Genomic DNA, 18,802 nt, shown 5'->3' with positions numbered 1-18,802 from the left:
TGCACTTCCCGGAGGAGGAGGTAGTGGCAGTGGTGCAAGACAAGGACGGCGGCGTCAGAGACGTGCACCGGAAGAGGGCAAGAGAAGGTCATTCATCCATGATGGGAGTCAAAGGGCAAGCACAAAACAACAACAATGAAGAAGCATCAGAAAGCCATATACCGTGTGCGAGCGGAGTGGCGTGTTTCGCTTCAGCGTCAGAGGGGATCTGCCAGCCCAAGCGCTTGCAGGTACAAAGGCACGGCCATCATGGCACGTGCCTCCCGAATGGTTGCCGCGCTGCTGCCCTTCAGCTTCTACAGTCGTTGCTTCGCAGCGCTGTTGGCGGTGGGGCACGTTGTCGACAGCGCAACTGTGTGAAGGAGAGTAAATAATGTGGAGCGCGAGAGCCAGAAAGACATGCGCTCAAGGTGCGGCGCTCGAGAATGTCCAGAACACATAGAGAATACACTTTTATAAGGAAACAGGAGGGCAACAGGGGACGCTTTCGCTCGCAGCGATCACAAACGCACGCAAACTGTGCGAGCACACGGTGCATGCAACATCACCGCCACGTTCTCACTGGGGAGCGCAACACCCTTTACTAGCGGCGTAGACGGCGGCGGTGACGAGGTCCTCACACGTAGATTAGGTCGCTTTCGCATCCGTAACTGCAGTACCCCCCATCCTCATCCTCATCCTCATCCGCGTCGGCGCCAAAGCTGTCTGCTTCCGCCGCTGCCATCGCCCGCTGTCGTCCCGGGTAGATCCCGGCCGCCTGCGACACTACGGCGGAGTTGCCATCACTGAAGGGGAAGGCAGAGCTGCGGTGCAGTCCATCGGTACCCAGAGGTCGATTCGCTCCAGAGTCTATCGGCGGCTTCGAAGGCACCACTGCAAAGGATAGGCGCATGCGCTGCCATGACGCTGGTGCGCGACACTCTGGCGTCTTGGCCGTCGTTGCCGTTGACACCGCCGTCGCCGACGCCGTCGCGCCAGTCGATGAGGACGAAGCGATAGAAGGTCGACTTTCACGTAACTCGGCCGCGGCGGACCCAATCAGGGCGTTGGCCTGCATGGAGCCCTCGCGCGACGGCAGCGAGGACGGGGCCGACGCGGCGAAGTCTCCATGGTCTTCGCCACCACCACCACCGCCGTTCATTATCGTGTTTGGTTCACGCTCGAGCCCATCCAGCATGTCGCCTCTGCTGTGACACCCCTCCGCGTCGTAGGGCTGCGTGCTTTCGCTGCCCCAGCGAGGGCAGGACCTACTAGCAAAGAAGTCGCTGCGAAGCGCCCTATACAATGCCTGCGGCTGCACATCATTATTCTGGGCCTGCTGCCACTGTTGCAAGCGCTGAGTGTAAGCCGCCGGCACGTCATCGGACTCGTGCTCTTCCTCTTGTCTTTCGCCCGCGTGGCGCCCACGTCGGGGCCGCGATGAGGTCGTCGCCGACGAGGCCGCGTTGATCGAAACTATCGAGGAAGACAACTCTGGCGCCACGCGGCGGCGGGTGCCTTCCCCCGCTTCCGCTCGGCAGCCTCCTGTTCCGTGAGCGATAGCCGTCGACATCAGCGCCGTCACCTTGTCCTCCGCATCGTTCACGGGTGCCGAGGAGGAGGACAGCAGGGAAGTCTCTCGCTGTCGGTGCACCTGCTGCCGTGGCTCGCGCAGCGGCCCCGGCGGAGGCGGCGGCGGCGTTGACGCGGAGGACACGCTCGAGTACACGTCGCCGCCGTCGATGGAAAGGGCGGGGGCGGGGTAGGGTGCATGGCGATCCCACAGCGTCGGTGCATCGTCGAGGCTATCTTCCAGCCCATCACCATCGCTGTTGCCCGGCTCCTCGCTGGTGCCGAGATCGGTCGATGGGCCTGTGTACGCCTCCCTAGCGCCTCGACTCGCCGATGCGCTCGCTACATGGCAGGTGTGCGTAGGCCCTGCTCTGAACACCGAATTGCTGTGGAGGCGACTGTCCAGGGGGGTACGATGTGCGCAAGCGGCCACCACGTTTCTCGTCCCTGAAGAGGTCGGTGGGGTGGGGTGGGCAGCCTCCGCGCCGACGTCACCGGAAGTGCGCGCTGCTGGTTGAGTGACGCGAGACGGCTGGTCGGAGTTTCGCGAGCCAAGTGACGACGGCCATTCCACTGAAGAACGCGGCACGGGGCCGCTGTCGCTCTCAACGTAATGAGGCAGGGCATGTACCTTAGCCTTCTCATCCACCCCCAGCACAAGGCCTTGCGTGGCAGGCACGTCGTCAGCTATGTCTTTGTCTCGCCCCCCTGTCACTTGCCGCGCAGCCGCTGCCGCCGGGATTGCGTCAGCTACGTGGTCATCTGCAAAGAAGGTTGACATGACAGGGGCGTCGCACTCTGTCGCTGAGCCCTCCATCGCGGATGCGCTAGTCACGGAGCGCGTCAGCGGGGTGTGCTCCAGGGAAGCGAACGAGTCCATGCAAGGGATGCCGGCTCTGTTCGTGAGCGATGAGCCAAGCTCCGGGGTGTAAGGTGAGTGTGGCGGGGTTTGGTATCGTGTTTGCGAGTTGGATGACGTGCACAGTAACACCTCGAAGCGGCTCGTGGAGCTGTGTGCGCGCCGCACCGAGAGCGTGGGGTCACTCTGGTCCAAGTCCTCAGCTCCCACGGCACCGCAGGTGGGCAGCGGCGCCGCGGGAGTTTGCGAGGTCATCACGCGTCCCCGCCTGACAGGGCCCTCGCGCACTGCCAACGCTGCCAGCGCAGACGGTGGCCCGGTCACAGCCGTGTCGATGGATGAAGGCACGGCAAGTGGTCCCTCGTCGCCAGTGTAGCGCTGCAGTCGCTGCTGAGATGCGTGGTCGTTCGCGACCCAGTCGAAGTCCACGCCGGCGCTGTGAAGTGAGTCGAACGGAGTGTGGCACGTGGCGGGGCCAGCGGTGACTCTGTGTCGGGTTGTGGGCTCGCTGCCACCGTGATAGCGCCTTGGCTGGCGCGCCGTTGTGCCGTTGGTGCGGCTCTCGTTGTCAAAGCCCTCACCGCCCGCGTCACTTGCTCGGACACCGCTGCCGCTGCGGCTGCGATACGAGCCCCTGCCTTCTTCGCTTCTCCCCATCGAGGTAACAGCTGCATGGCTCAGCACTAGGGGCGATGGCCGCGAATGCTCCGGCGCCTCAGCAGCGGCTGCCGTTGCTTCTCCGTGGCCCACCTCCTCCGCTTCCAGTTTTGAAGCCGCTGGTGAACAATGAGCGCAGCCACTACCGGTCCTGTCGGTTGCTTCCTGCACCCCCCTCCTGGCATCGATCGCGGGTGAGCGTGCAGAGGCGTTACCGCCGCCGCCACCACCCAAAAATGGACTGCGATTGCCACGTTGCGCGAGCGGGGGAGGAGTTGTCGCGGAGGAGACGCCCAGTGACGTAGACAGCGGCACGCCCGTTTGCCGGTGATGAGTAGCCGCAGCCGCTGCGCTGCGCCGACTCAGTGGAGATGTGCCGGGAGCCCTCACGGGAGGCACGCACATCACATAGTGATGCCACTTTTGCTGTTTCTGCTGCTGCTGCTGCTGATTCCGCCACTCCTCACTGACCTCTCTTGAGAGGCGACCCGATGTGTCGCCAGCGATGCACGTGTTCGCTTCTCTTGGCACGTTGTCCTCCATTCCACTCACCGCAGTCGGCGGCTCTTCTGTCGCGTCGATGGCCTTCGACTGTGGAGCCGCGTGCCGTCGCCCCCGAAAGCCATGGACGATTTTCTCTCCTGGCCCCAGTCGGGCAGCTGGGCCCCTCAGTGCCTTCCTCTGCCCCCCATCTGCTATCGATTGCACCGGTCCGGCGATATCACGAGTGCCTGCCACAGCGGGCACGGAAGGTTGGGCATCTCTCCCCGCCACATCAGGCATATTTGCGGCGCCTTCGAGTGGAGACCGTCGGCGCCTTGGAAGGGAGTAAGAAGGGCTCTCTGCGCACGCCGGTGGCTCTAGCGGAGTTTCTCCGACCCTCTCTGAGACCGGCTCTGCCCCGCAACTGCCGTGTCGCGATAAGGACTGCTGCACTAGAGCACCCGCGCGCCACATATCAGCGCCTGGCGAAGACTCAAGGAGCGGCGAAGGCAGGGGCGGCGGTGGAGGATATTGTCTACGTGCCGCACCGGTTTTCGCTGCTTCCGGCCTCGACAGCCCATCGGGCGGAGTCGGCAGCGCTTCAGCGAGACACGCGTCAGCCTTAGCCGCCATGGCGATAGAGGCAGAGGCCAACCCGGACGCACGAGACGATGAAGCCGACGTATGGGACACATCCCGGCAATGCACGTTGGCGCTCTCGCTCTTGTGTGTCGAGCTCTGCGAGGACGAAGCCCCCATCACACGAGCCTCACCGGCAACAACAGCCGCTGCGGCGGAGGGTGGAGAGAAGCGCAGTGACCGACTACTAAACGGTGCCGGTGAGGCCTTGCTCGCTGTGACGGCGAGCACAGCGGTGCTTAGCAGAGGCGACGACTCCACCGGCAGGGTGTGCCGCTCAAGATCCAGTGAAGAAGACGCGGCCGCTCGGGAGGGCGCGCGATCTGCCGACGGCGACTTCTCCGAAACGGCGCGTGTGGCGCGCTGCGGGCGATCCGAGGTCGTCCACACCGCGCCTGCGTTAACGTCATCGCCTCGTCTGTCGACTGGGTGCCCCCTCGCATCGAGAGCAGCCCTGCCTGCTGCTCCAGCTACAGCTACCGCAGGAGCAGCATGTGAGAGAGCTGTAGTGCCACCGCTGCCCGTTGCGGTCGCCTCCGCTTCGTGCACGCGGCCTTCACGACGCATGCTCGTACTGCGACTGGTGCTGCGACGGCCGCCGCGCTCAGCAGAGGAAAAGAAGTGGGAATAAAAAGATGCGACCGAGGCGTTCGAGCTCTGAGGAGGCGAATATGCACCGGCAGTCCGCGCGGATGGCCACAGGGCTTCCGTGTCGCTGGGCGTCACGCTTCTGTCGTTGCGCGCCACAGCCGCAGTGGCCAACGGCCGAGAGAGGGAGGCGGCGACGGACGGGGCGGCGCTACCGTTGTACGCCGGCTTCTGTACCGGCGATGCAAGAGATGCTTCTCCCTCCTCCGACGTCATCCATCGAGTCGGCCGGGAGCTCGCATGCTTGTCGCGGCAGTCCGGCTGTCGCTGCAGCGCTTGATGTGAGCTATGCCTCCTGGAGCTCGTCTGCGCAAGGTCGAAACCGCCAGCATTGCACAGTCCTTCGACGGAGGATGCAGAATCGGCTCGTTCGATATGCGACGTATCATTCACCTTCGAGACGCTGAGCGAGGACAAGGTAAAGTGACGACTGTTGCTTGCGCGAGAGTTCTTGCTACAAATATCAGCGCTAATGTTCAGTCGGAGGGGGTGTGCACTCAGTGCCGGTGTAGCGACAGCTGCCCCCGACTGTGGCCCCAATGATGGCGGTGATGATGGCTGGCGCTGCAGATGAGAAAGAGACGTCGATAACGGCAAAACCGTTCGTGCAGCCGCGCCGCTGGGAGACACAAGGGAAGCAGCGCGTGAAACGTCAGGGGCGTCGAACGACAAAAAGTGGGGACCCCTGGCGTCAGTGCCACTCCTGATTAAGTCCCTCTCTTGCTGCAAGAAGCCGAAGCTCCAGTACGCACGAGACTCAGCGGACTGCGTATCATGGGCCTCCCCCTGCCTCATGCCTGACGCATTCCGGTCGCTGTTCCTGCCCAGCACGTACTCCTCCACTCGTATGTCTTCTTCTGCGAGTCTCATTGAAGTGAAGAATGCACTGCACTCTCGGTGCACTGCGTGCTTCGAGAAGGATGGCGGTGGTGGTGGAGAGTCCTCGAAAACAAGAGCCCGCCGTGCTGCTTTGGGCCAGCCGTTGCGGCGCATCGTCGACGATGGCTGCTTGCCCCGCGGCGGCTCGAGTGTGCCGCTTACATACCCAGTCGGTTCCCCCTCCCTACGTACCCTCGCGTGAGAAGTGCATGAATCACGCATGAGGTTGTCATGTGCGTCCGAAAAGAGGGCCGCGCACGACTTTACCTCCGAGTGCTGCATGGCGGAAACGCACCGCGTGATGGTCAGCAGCGAGCGCATATCTGGCTCATGGGCATACGTGGACGGCATCTGATTCACCGTCTTCCTCTCGCACGATCCACAACGTCGACAAGAAATACTCAAAGCGAGGCGTGATCCGACACACTCACGCCGACGGGGGAGGGGGGGGTGAGACAACAAAAAATAGAAAACGGCAGGCAAAGCAAATCTAGTCTAACGAAGATGACAAGGGCATACGAACGGCACAGACAGGAGCGAAGGAAATGGGCACCACAGACATGAGCAAGCGAAACAGGAGAAGGATAGGTAGAGAGAGCGAGTCGAACAAAAAAAAAAGGGCGGTGGCACCTCTGTGGGATGGGCGGGGGGGGAGTGGGGAGTGCGATGGATACGCAGACACACGAAGGTTGCGCAGCCGAAGCACAAGGCAGAAGATGAGCGCACTCGGTAATAGATTACAGTCCAGCCGGCTTGAGAGACATGCAATCCTTTTTATTTAATGGGAGGGGAGAGAGTAGCGGAAAGCGAAGGAGATGGCGGCGCGTGTCTGTTTGTGTGTGTGTGTGTGTGTGTGTGTGTGTGCGGCGCGTAGCACCTTAGTCGCTGAGGGAGAAGAACAAGTGGGGCAGCGGTCCAGTTGAAGCAGCCTCACTGTCCCCTCCACCCCCCCTCCCTCGGCTTTCTCTCCCGCTTATGAGGAGATGAGTGTACGTATTGCGCGGTGCTGTGGATGGGGCGAAACGAAGCTTCGGTGGGACTGGATGTGCCGGTGCAGCCAGATCCACTCCAGAATGAGCGCGTGTTTGCGCGCTGGAGGGTCTATGCGCTTTGCTGTTGTTGTTGCGTGCTTGGGTTTGTCTATGGCAAAACGTATGCTCCTGTGCGTGTGTGCCACGATGCCGCCCTGTGGGACGGTCTGACGCGTCCGCGATGGGCCCCCGCCCTGGCCGCGCAGCGAAAAGTATCAAGCACAGAAAAGAGCGAGCCAACAGGGGCGCACACGCAGGGAGAGAGAGAGAGGGGGGGGCCACAAAGAAAAAAAAAACGACGGATCACCGCGACAGACAGTCACGCGCGCGTGCGCAGCACCTCCGTGCAAGAGCACAGATGATACACGCGAATGAGAGCGCCGCAAAACGAAAAATAAAGACGAGTCAAGTGCAACTCCGCGAGAAACGAAAAGGAAGCGTGGGGCACGGCAGGGCAGGGCGTGTGCGCTGCGAACACGTCGGAAATGGGTGCAGGACGTGCGCACAAGAAGGGCGCGTGTACGTGAAAGACAAACGCGTGGAGGCAAGATGAGGGAATCAAGACAGGGGTAGGGACGGAAGTGGGAAGAGAGGAAGCAGCAGTACCATATGTTTGCAATACTCATGCAGCGCAAATTGACCGCTCGCGACGGCGCACAGCTACGCATGCAGCCAAGTGTGTCTGCGTGTGTGTGTGTGTGTGTGTGCGCGCGCACGCGTGTTCTCCCCTTACCCTCTCCCCACGCACACACACATGCACATACGCTGATGGCTGTCGTCAAATAATGTACGGAAGGGTGAGAGACGCACGGAAGGGGCCGAGTGTTCGTTTTGAAAATACGCGTGCGCACAAAAGAGAGAGAGAAGCACCCTCCCAAAGAAAAACAAATTAAGGCAAAAGCCTGAAGGGCGAACCATCTGGGTGTCCTGCGCACGCACGCAGCGCAGAAAACACGGGGGAGAAGCGAGAGAGAAGAGGACGAAGCACCGCCGTCACCGGACACGAAACTCGGTCCCTTTCGCCGCTCCCATTCGTCCTTCACGCTTGCCTCCCCCCCTCCCACAACGCACATGTACACCCAAAGATGTACATGCGCTCGAATAGAATCCTTCGGGGTTCACGTGCAATCATCAGCCTGCGCTGCCGTTCTCCTTTCCCTATGAGAACATCTTAGCGAACATCTTCTTTGTCTTCGCCTTTTCTGCCTCCAGGGCGGCCTTTGCCTTGTTCAGCTCTGTCACAACCGCCGGGTCGCCCTGCGACACCGTCTTGGCCTTCTCCAGGTCTGCCACCGCCTCCTCGTACTCCTTCAGCGCGCTGTAGGCCTGCCCGCGGCGGAAGAGCGCCTTTGGGTGATCTGGCACGAGTTCGAGCGCGTTGGTGCAGTTGTTCACCGCGTTCTTCCACAGCCCGAGCTTGACGCTGCAGGAGGCGATGTTGAGGTAGCACGAGAGGGAAATCTCCCGCTTCTTCGTCTTGTTCTCCTCGCTGCTCGTGTCGTAGAGCTGGCCGAGAATGGAGAGCGCCTGCACAAAGCGCGTCTGCGCCTCGGCCCAGCACTCCTCCTTAAACAAGCCCTGCCCCTGCTCACGCCGCTTCTGAGCCATGCGCAGACGTTGGGGGTCGCTCTTCAAGTCGGACTCGTCCTCCTGCCGCTCCTTGCTCAGCTTCACCAGTTCTTCCTCCTTTCTCTTCTCCTCCGTACGCACGCTCTCGTAGTACGCCTCTATCTCAGAGAAGTGCTCCGTGACGTGGGCCTGCACAGCCGCCAGCTTCTCGTTCAACTCCGCCGTGCTTGCCTCATCGCCCTCGCTGCGCACGTACGCGTCGACCTCCCCAATGTAGGTCCGCATCTCGGTCTTCTTCTCACTCGACGCAGCGCAGTTGTCGACCGCGGCCAGGGTCTGCAGAATGTACGAGTCAAGTCGATTCAGCGCGGCCAGTCGCTCGTGGATGCGGGCGTCGCTGTCCTCCATCTGTTTCTCCAGCACCATCCACTCCTTCACGGCCCTCACACCTGCCTCGGAGAGCGGTCGGCTGACGGGGGAGTTCGCGTCAAGGACCTCAAAGCCAACGAGCTCGACCTGGTGAGCCTCCGCTACCGAGGATGCGGCCGTGTCTTGTGCCGTCTGTTCCTCGTCCTGCTCCCGCTGCTGCCTTGCGATGGTCAGCCGGCGCACCTCAGCGAGGATGGCGCTGCCCTCCGCCACGCTGAGGTTGGCATCGAGCGATACGCCGACACGCGTGATGCCGAGCACCTCCCTGATCGCCTCCATGACGCACACGGAGCGCCACCCGCCGCCAATCACCTCGACGCGAGGGGGCACGGCTGCCGCCTGTGAACCGTCCTCCGTCGCCTTCGGCTCCGGCAGCTTCTCTTTGATGGCCGTGAGCATCGCACGCACTGCCTGCAGAAACGGCAGCGCCGCCTGCTCCATCATCGCACGCGTTACGGAAACGATGATGTCGATGTCACCGCTAAGACCTTCTAGCTGCACCTGCGTCTCGTCCGCCGTCGAGAGCACCTCCTTGGCCTTTCGGCATTCGCGCAGGATCTTGCGAAACGACTTGATGTCGCCACGCAAGGGATCCGCCGCCGCGCCGAACTTCTTGCCGAGCTCACTGTATACGTGGCTGCACAGAAGAGTATCGATGTACTCGCTGCCCATGCGCAGCGTCTGGCAACCCACCTTCTCCACGCGCGGCTGGGAGGCGATGATGAGGGAGGCGACAGAGCAGCTCTGTCCAATGTCGATCAGCACCACTGGCACCGCCGCGCCCTCATGCTTCGCGGGTAAGCTTCTGTACTGGAGGTGGTGGAAGTACACGGCGGTGGCCTCGTCTGAGTGAGCGATTATCGTCTTCTCTTGCGGCACGCCAGCAAGAAAAGCGGCTTGGCGGAGCGCTTCGAAGGAAGCCGCGCATGCTGCAGACGGCACAGCCAGGCAGACCGGAGAGGTGCGTATCATCTCCTTGTCCGGCAAGAACTGCAGGAGCGACTTGATGTAGAAGGCAGCCACCTGCGCTGGGTGGGTAAGGTGCTCCTGCGTGCCAAGCTGCCGGGATTTCAAGACAACAGCCTCGGTCATGGCGGTGGCCGGTGACACCACCTGCAGTGACACGGCGGTGTCCTTTGGCACCTGCTCCCCAGACGTGTAGCCAAAGATCCACGGCGCAAGATCGACAATGGTCTCCGACGCCTTCGTCACCTGCCGCGCCGCCGCGTTCTCGCCGAAAGAGCGAGCCTCGTTGGCGGCAAACGACACCACGGTGCTCGTGGCCTCATTGCCCAAGGCGTTGCGTATAATTGTCGGCATCAGCTTTGCCGGGTCCATGATAGCCACGCGGGTAGTGGCGGAGCCGATGTCGATGCCAACCGTGTACGTGGTCACGGCTGCCGTTGAAGCCGGACCGGTAGCCGCCGGGGAGGTCGGCGGAGATGGCGGGGTTGCCGGAGACGCCGGTGAGGCCTCCGCGCCTGTAATCAATGCGTCCGTGGTGCTCATCGCTGCCCAAGAAGAAACAGGTTGGGGAACAAACTTCTGTCGTGCCTCAGGTACGACGCCAAGGAAAAGCGCCAAAGAGCGCGGGCCCAGCGGCGGTAAAGGGAGGGGAGGGCAACGGAAGGGGAGATGCTGAGCCGAATGCGTTATTGTCTGTATGTGTGAGGTGTAATGAGGGTGCGCAATCACAGTGGTGGCGTTTGTCGCTGCTGAGTTGGTGGGTATGCGTTAATGTCTTGTTGCTGGTGCTAGTGCTGAGATCTGCGGCGTGTCCAATAGAAAGAGGGGATGGGATGAAGATAATGCAAGATGGAAGTGAGTTCGGCGTGCACAGACACAGAGAGAGAAAGGCTCAAGGGCATGAATACCGAGAGCGGTCAAGTCCTCCAGCCTTCTCCCTGCTGGGGAAGGCACGGCTCCCCTCTCCGCCAACTTGAGGGCGAAAAAAGGCGTGGCAGGTCCCTTCATTACCAAAAATGTACAGAAACAAAATGCAGGCGTCGGCATGTTTGTAGGCGTTTGTGTCATGACGGCGCTTCCTCAGAGAGAGACGGAGGGAGGAGGAAGGGGGCCGCCCACGAGCACGTGTGCTCGCAGGTACGCAGCAGCACGCATGTCGACAACGGCACCCTCACGTACGCACACGCTCTGGACGTGACGCTTTCCTCGCCCCCTTCGTTTTTCTCGCCTCGATTGTTTGCTTGCTTTGCGTTAGTACGCCGTGTCTTGACACAACACCAGGCTACGCGCGGTGGCGAGCGAGCGAGGCCCACAACGCACGGACGCCCACACACACGCGCGCGCGCGCACCCTTGAAAACAAAGTTGCACACGTGCAGAAGGAGCCCAACAACAACAAACGAAAAAGACAAAGGAAAGGACTCGCAGAGAAGCGGCAACGGCATTCGACGACCACATGGCGCCGACACCCCGCATCAGCAGAACCTCCTCCACCCTTCACACCCCCACACAGACATTGCGCATGCGCCTACGCCGAAACGCCCCCTCCCCTCGGCTAATCGGCTATGGAGGAACAGCTGCCAAGCACATGCGTGCGTGCGCGTGCCAGTGGCACGTTCACCCGCCCTCTCGACTGGCATCAGAGCTTAAAACGGCAGAGCTCGACAAAACACTCTCCACGGTCACCAAAACAACGGCACAGCCTCAGCCCCCTCCCCTCCTCCTCCTTCATTCGTTGGAGAAGAGAGGGAGGGAGGGAAGGAGGGAGAAGGGGCTGTTACGTGCTACGCAGCTCACCCGCTCACAAGATGCCCCTCGCGTGCAGCAGTCCAGTTCGCCTATCACTTCCCTTGCATTGCAGCGAATTAAGCGCACTAATTCGTGTTGAACATGTCCACGTACTGCGGCCGCCCACCAGGCCGCGCTGCACCACGACCAGCCATCGTTGGCGGCGGCGCGTCACGGCCCGCAATTGCAGGAGCGCCACCACTTGGGCGAGGTGCCAGCATGCCCCCTCCGGCATGAACGGGGGTTGGTGCGCCTGGGCCAGGACGCGCGTTGCCAGGCTGAGGTTCTTTACCTGTTCCTGGTCGTTGCAGCGGCGCCGACTCAGAAGGGGATGGCCCCCATGCGGCCGCAGAAGCTACCGGTGCGGAAGTCGGCCCCGCAGCCTTGGGTGCCATCTTGGGCGGGCCTGCCTTGGCGAGCTCTCGCAGCCGCTTCTCCTCCTCTGTCTCCTCGAACAGCCACCGGCCCGTCACAGGGTCGAACGCTGGTGGCTTCTCCGTATCAAGATGCATCGGCTTCGCCTCGTCAGACTTCTCCTCGCCAGCCGCCTCGCTGTGGCCGCGCCGGAAGAAGTTGCGCAGCACATCGAGCGAGCGAGAGCGACGCGGCGCGGGCTGCTTCAGCTTGCCAGCAGCTGGCGCCGTTGCCGCCTTGGCGCTGGCGTTGCCGGGCTTGCCGTCAGAAGGTGGTTCTGGCCGCTCCAGCGGCTGGAGGGCGGCCGCGCGCTGATCGCGTGTGAGTAGAGAAGTGGCGGTGCCGGGCGGAGAGGACGGCAGCAACGCGCGGTTGAGCAATGAGAGGTGCTGCGGTGTCGGCGCCTGTCGCTGCTGGGGGTTTCGCTGCGGCAGCGGGCCGGTGTGGTGCACCTCTGATGTAGAGCGCGTCAACGTTGACCTGCTTGTGCTAGGCGCCTTGTCAGCCTCGTCGTCGGCGTTCTGGGGCAACACTTCGCGCGAGTGTGATGGGGATCCGGCGTAGGCGTTTGGGGAGGGCTGCTGCGTGGTGGCTTCGCTCTCAGGGACCGACTCACCCCTCGCTGCAGCAGCAGCGCCGTCTAGAGCATCCGGTGGCTGCTGCGGCGACGGCGGCGGCACGCCACCAAATAGGTAGACGAGCTCATTGAGCGTGCGCGGCGGCACACGCAGAGAGAAGGCCAGCGGTGGGGGCATGCGCTGCAGCAATGCGTGCAGCGCTTGCGCAGACTCCTTGCCGAGTCCCAACTCGCGCAGCCACAGCACCTGCATCATGCGGTACCCAATATCGCTCCGAGGCTGGCCATGTGGCAGCCCGTGGAACGGCACTGGCGGCTCAGCTGACTCGGGGGGTGACAGTGGAGGTGCCCGCGCGTCGAGCCGCGCGCTCACCAGCTGCACCAGCTGCGTGAGAAGCGTCGTGACAGGCGTCAGGAAGCTTGCACGGCATCCCCGCGTGGGGTGGTACGTGCCGCCGACGACGCCGATGCGCCGCCGTATCTCCTCCATGACCTGCCGCTGATCCGGACGCGGCAGCAGATCCTCCACACACTCCGGAGACAGAGAGGATGCTGGGGGAAGAGGCTCCGCACCGGCGCGGGCCGGGCCCGCCATACCAAGTGGTGTGAGGTGCAGCAGCAGCAAGCATGTGTGCGCCTCCACGACAAGGTTAACCTGTTGGAGCGTTGTGGCAAGCTGCAGCAGGCCATTTCCGCTGTGGCGAGTGAAGTTCGCAAGCAAAATCGCAGCGTGGCGGCGCCACGTTTGCTGCAGCATCTCCTGATTGCGCAAGAACATCTGCTGTTGCCGCTTGTGTTGCTGCTCTTGGTGCTGGGCAGCCTCCGAGATGCTTCTCCCCTCACCTAATGCCGTCGCCCCCTCATCCTCCTCGTCCGCCTTCGAGGGGGGCGGGACCAAGGGAGGGAGTGGCATCTCGTTGAACATGCTGTAGGCGTGGGCGAGCGGAGACGTGACCGAAAGCTCCTGCTGCATGACCGCCTGGACACTGCGTAGGTACAAGTCCTTGGTCGGGCACATCATGGAAATCAGGAGCGCGTGCGCGTGGAGGTGCGCCTCGAGGGCGGTCTCGACCGCCTCCACACGCTGACCCGTGCACAGCAGATCCTCCACCCGGCGGAGCGCGGCAGCCCGCTCCTTCGAGTCGCATCTAGCGGCGCTGGTCACCGGGTTCAGCGGCGAGATTGCCATCAGTGCATCATTCGCCTCCGTGGCGCTGGTGGCACTAGCGCCAGCTGCGGGATGGGCAGTAGCGCTCCTGCTACGAGCGGTCGCCGCGCGCCTGCGAGCGTCAGCCTGCGCCGCCGCCGTAAGCAGCTCGGCGAGTCGGCGGCCACCGTTGTCCTTCCACACAAAGCCGCCCCCATCCTTTTGCGGCAGTGCGTCCATCAACATCACCTCCACCACCTCACCGAGTGGGGCAGGGACGCAGCCTTTCAGCGCGTCCATCACCCCCGCCACCACCGCGCCTGTCGCTGCGTCCCCGGTCGCCCACTGGTCCGCGAGCAGGGCACACGGCAGCACCGCGTCCGTCAAGGCTCGCACGTAGCGCCGGCCGTACTCGGTGCCCCGGATGCCCTTGCGGTCCACCATCGACCCCCGCGCTGTCAGCGCCTCCGTCACGCTACAGAAGCTGAGACAGATACCGATGTTGCCTCCCAGTGCACCTACCCCAAGAGGGCGCGGCACCGGCGACGTGTTAGCGCGGGCAGCTCCACTTAGTGACGTGGTTCGTACCGAACCGGTTCGTGAGGAAGCCGAGGTGATCGGCTGCACTAACGGAGACCGGGCGCTGTTCGCGATGAGCGGCGACCAGGAGATTGGGTTGTTGAAGCACGCCGCGATGCATGGAAAGCCTCTCCTCTCGCTGCTGTTGTCACCCTGCACCCCTGGCAGGAGGGTGGCGCCGCCGACGAAGATGGCGAAGCACGGTGCCCCGCTGCGGCGCGACTTCTTGCGCACTGCCCCGCCGGCAAATGATCCTGTCAGCGACGCGCCGCCCGACAATGCGCCGCTGCCATTGATGCTCACGGTTGTGGCGCTCAGGTAGCAGTTGGAGTTTGGGGCGGACTTGGAGAAAGGGTTGACGAGCGTGGCGCCACCTGGCGTGCGTGCGGTGGTGGTGCCGGGGGCACCTCCGTCGCCAGCGAAGTTTAGCAGCGGTGCGGTGGTAGAGTTGGACGCCATCGGCGGCGCTGCATCGTCCTTGGACGGCGGCGGCGGCTCGTGGTGTGCCGGCGCCGATTGAACTGAGTCGAGAGAGCCCATCAGGGCTTGGTGGGGCCTTTGTCTTGATGTGCTGTTGGTGGAGGTGTTCGCCGCATCCGGCAGCAGTCCGTTCGAGGGGGTGAAGAGAAAATTCTCGTCCGGTTCCAGGAAAGGGTTGGACGAGGACGGGCAATCGTGGCAGCTCCACGTGTCAGCCACGTTGCGCGGCGAGGGCTTCAGCGCTGGCGTGCTGTCTTTGCTGAGGGGGCTCTCAGAGATGTTTGTGCTGCACGGAAAGCCCGGGTTCGGAAGCAGCGGCAAGGCGCTGCTCTTGGAGATGGTCCTCGTCGGCAGAACTGGTGGAGGAGGGCCGGATGGCTGCGGTATGAGATGAGCAGAGGGGCCCGTCGGCCCCTCTTGGCGCTGCTCCTGCGCTTGCGGCTCGTGTGTTGGCTGCGGCGGCGGTTGTTGCTGAGACGCGTGTAGCACTTTAGGGTGGACTTGCGTGAGGATGGCGCTGAAAGGGTTTGCAGCGCCTCTCTTCTGCGCCGGTGAAAGGGGAGGTGCAGCGTGAAGGCCATTCCGCGGCGGCGGCGGCGGTTGATACTGCCCGGCAGCGCCTTTTTCCTCGGTCAAATCATCCTGCATGGAGCGACGAACAGCGTGGGCGCCGTTGTTGTGCGTGTAGTCCAGAGCGCCGCTGTCGGTAGCGCCAAACTCGCCCTCGTCCTGCTCAGCTGTCGCCATTGGTGTCGCCTCCAGCTGCGGCACGCTGTCGAAGGGTAGAGGCCGCTGTGGTATTGGCGACTCGTCGACCACGGCCCGCGCATCCTCATCGCGCACGTAGGGGGACGCCGCGTAGAGGCCGCGGCTCATGTTGGGGGGCACATTTGAGCTGGAAGAGTTTGACGGCGGCAGTGGAAGCTGCTGCCTCTGCGGCGGTGCTCGAGGCACCGAGCCCGCTCCACCCCCTCGCGGCGTGGTAAAGCCAGTCACGGGCGCAGTTGCTGTTGTCGTGTCGCCGTTGGCTGCGGCAAAGAGCGGTTGCTGTTGTTGCGGTAGCGGAGGTAGAGGAGGGCCAGCAGTGCCGGCGTCTTCCGTTGTGGTGATGTCCTTCGGACTTGACAGTTTCTCTGGTAGGTTTGCCTCCGCGTCGGGGTAGGATGGTGACGGCGCCGAGGGCGGCGCGCCGCTGTGAAAACCGCTGTGCGGTGCGTCATGCAGCAGCAGCTTCTGTCGTGGCTGCTGCTGGGGATCTTGCCACTGCTGCTGCTGGCAAGATAGCTGTTCCCGGCTGACTGTTGGCGGTGGTGCCGGCGACGCGGCAGTGTCGCCGCCGCCGCCGCTCTTCCTGGTCATTGCACGGAATGGATTGACGAGTGTCGTAGTAGCGAGAGTGGGGTCACTGCCGGTCATGAAAGCGCTTCTGTGCTCCTGTCGACTGGCACTCCTGTCATCTGCACTCAGGTCACTTTGTGGCGGCTCGTCGGCTGGCCTGGGCAGCGATCCCCTCGCGTCGAAACGTGGGTTGTGGGTGTGGGCGTTCGCAGGCGCTTCCGCTCCCGAAACAGTCATCCCGCCCGCGATAAGGCCATTGGGATTCCTCGGCGGCGCTGAAGGATGAGAACTGGCCGCGGCGTCGCCTGCATGACCGCTGCTACTAACGTGCTCGGCGTCGGCTCTTCGTAGCGGCCCGTCAGCCTGTAGAGGACCGTCGCGACTTGCGCTCTCGCCCTTGGGATCCCCTGCCCGCGCGTTCGAAAGCAGAGCTGTATCGCAGGTGAGGAAGTCTCCGTTGCCGCCCATGGTCGGCCGAACGCTCCGAGACGAGAAAGAGTAGCCGGTCCCCAACGAAGCGCTGCCCGTGCATAGCGTCGCCAGCCCCGGCACCAAGAGCGACGCGTCTGTGGCTGCGCTCCCGTCGTTACCGCTGCTTCTATGTGTCGGTGCAGAGCTCCACTGGTCACGCATCTCCAAGCGTGCCCCGGCGCTGTGCTCCGCAGGAGCAGCGCCGGCCTCCTTGCCCCTCACCGGCGCGCCCTGGCTCTTTTGCACCGAGGCCGACGATTGCTGCTGAGGGTGTGCTGCGAGGCTAGAGAACGACGTGTGGCGCAAGGGCGCATGGCGGGCGCCGCGTGCCGTGAGGGCAGCCTCCAGTAGTTTGCGGCCGCGCGACGCAGTCGTGGTCGAGTCCACCCGAGATGAGGCTGCGCGCACCGTGCGCTGCGCGACGCTGTCGCCACCGCCGGGCTGGAGAAAAGCAGGCACACTGCGGCGCAGCCCGGAGCTGATGTTGGGCGCGTGTCCCGGCGCGGACGGTGTACGGTGGCCCCCAGCCTCCAGCGCTGCAGCCGATGCTGCTGCGACGCCCTCCAGGATGCTGCTGCCACGTGACGAGGGACGGCTGTGATGCACCACGGCGGCAGCTGCGGCCGTCTCACTCGGGCTATTCACTTCGGCCAAAAACGTGTTATACTCCTTGCTGATGCGGCTCGGTACCCAGTGACCGGTGAACTCGCTCAAGTCACGAGGCGACTGGCGGCCATTGCTTGAGTTGCGCGAGCTGGCAGGCCGGCCGAGGGCCACGCCGCTAACGCGAGTCGCCAGCAGTGGTCCGGCGGGGGCTGCGGCAGGAGCGGACGGCGAAGAAAAGGCCGCCGGCGGTGGATGTGACGGCGCCTCCGGCTCCGTGTGCTCCAACATTGTATGCATGACACCGCTGGGCAGGGCAGCTGGCGGTGGTGGTGGCAGCGGCGGGGATGCTGCCAATGGAGCCGCGGGTTGTGGTGCCGGTGGAGGCGGGCCGGCGACACTCGTATTCGCCTCTCCGCCAAAAGCGTAGTTGGGCACGGCGTACCGAGAAGCGCCGCCTACACGCGGACCACCCGCAGAGGTAGCAGGCGAAAGAGGCGGCGGAGGCGGTGTCCACGGCGTGTTGAGGGCTGCCGTCTTCGGTGGGGCCGCGCAGGGGGGTGGAGGAGGCGGGCTGCTAGAGGGCTGGCCTAAGGTCAGCTGAGCGGGTGATGGTGAAGGGTGGCCTTTGTCCGCCTCTGGAGTACCTGTCGCCACAAGTGGCCGAACAGGAGGAGGTGGGGCAGCTGGATCCGCGGGCCCTGGCGGTGGTGCGTAGCCGCTACCTGTGCTTGCAGGTGGCAGCGCCCTGGCGCCTGCCGCGGGGTTTGCGTACTGGCTGTAAGCACTCAGCATGTTGACCCGGCGCGCCGCCGCTGGGTCAACGACGGAGGAATATGGTGTCCCTGGCGGCCCTGCGGGTCGCTTGCTGAACATGGACAGCGGGTGTACTTCGCCGCCTTCGGCTGCGCCTGTCCGCGGAGGCGGCGGTGGGGGCGGTGGGCCACCAGACATTACGATGTGGATAACGAACCTGGCACGCACAAGAAGAGGCCCAAAAGCTGCAAGAGGAAACGACTATGAAGTCTGCCTCAATACACGCGCACACGGCAAGTCCTTTTTTGTTTTGCACCACACAATGCGCGCACGGCGGTGAGGGGGTGTTCGCGCGACCTTGCAGCACGTGTGAAATGCAAATGCTATAGAGTGCAGAAGAGCGGGAAGTGGGGGGTGGGGCCGGGGAGAAGGACAGCACACAGCTTGCCTACACCTTTTCCTTTCCCGTTTGGCTGCTCCTTTTGAAGGAGGGAAGGAGGGGGTCTTTCGTCTCTCGTAGTGATTGGCTATCTATATGCCTGCTGCGCATGCCCGCTTGCGATAGCTGCGCCGCCATGATTGAAGGAGGAAAGGCCACCGCCGCCACAGCGCACACGCAAGCAAGCGGCAGCATAACATTCAAGCAGCACCCCATGCGCGCGCGTATGGAATGACGAGCAAGGGGGAAAGGAAGAGGCGAGAATGCATCCAGGAGAGACAGCGCCGGAGCAGCGCATGGGGGGAGGGAGAAGGAGGCAGAAGAAGAGAGGAGGCGCCATGCCATGTCAGTGCACGAAAGCGTGCACCTCTCCTAACCTAAAGAGAGCAACGGGGACGGCGAGCAGTCGGCACAGCCGGCCGCCGCCCTCATCTCTGTTTTTCTGCGCTACAGCATCCAAAACAAAAGAGGCGCGAGCTTGTTCTCCGCCTTCTCGCGAT

At 63.3% G+C, this 18,802-nt stretch overlaps 3 protein-coding genes across 3 annotated transcripts; all 3 read right to left on the bottom strand.

The window, feature by feature from the left end:
- Window positions 1-616: 616 nt before the first annotated feature.
- LINJ_29_1340 (hypothetical protein, unknown function) lies at window positions 617-6,067 on the bottom strand (the record flags this gene model as incomplete). The annotated part of the gene is made up of 1 exon (XM_001466614.2): window positions 617-6,067. One exon carries the CDS (start codon window positions 6,065-6,067, stop codon window positions 617-619), a length of 5,451 nt encoding a protein of 1,816 aa, XP_001466651.2.
- A 1,838-nt stretch (window positions 6,068-7,905) lies between these two features.
- Window positions 7,906-10,083, bottom strand: LINJ_29_1330 (hypothetical protein, unknown function; the record flags this gene model as incomplete). Its single annotated transcript, XM_001466613.1, has 1 exon — window positions 7,906-10,083. One exon carries the CDS (start codon window positions 10,081-10,083, stop codon window positions 7,906-7,908), a length of 2,178 nt encoding a protein of 725 aa, XP_001466650.1.
- A 1,501-nt stretch (window positions 10,084-11,584) lies between these two features.
- LINJ_29_1320 (conserved hypothetical protein) lies at window positions 11,585-18,061 on the bottom strand (the record flags this gene model as incomplete). The annotated part of the gene is made up of 1 exon (XM_001466612.2): window positions 11,585-18,061. The coding sequence occupies one exon, from the start codon at window positions 18,059-18,061 to the stop codon at window positions 11,585-11,587; it is 6,477 nt and encodes a 2,158-aa protein (XP_001466649.2).
- Between the last annotated feature and the right edge of the window lie 741 nt (window positions 18,062-18,802).

This window comes from Leishmania infantum, chromosome 29, assembly GCF_000002875.2.
Source record: "Leishmania infantum JPCM5 genome chromosome 29".
NCBI lineage: Eukaryota > Euglenozoa > Kinetoplastea > Trypanosomatida > Trypanosomatidae > Leishmania > Leishmania infantum.
Note: the sequence above shows the minus strand (reverse complement) of the source record. Positions and strands in the feature narration are given on the sequence as shown.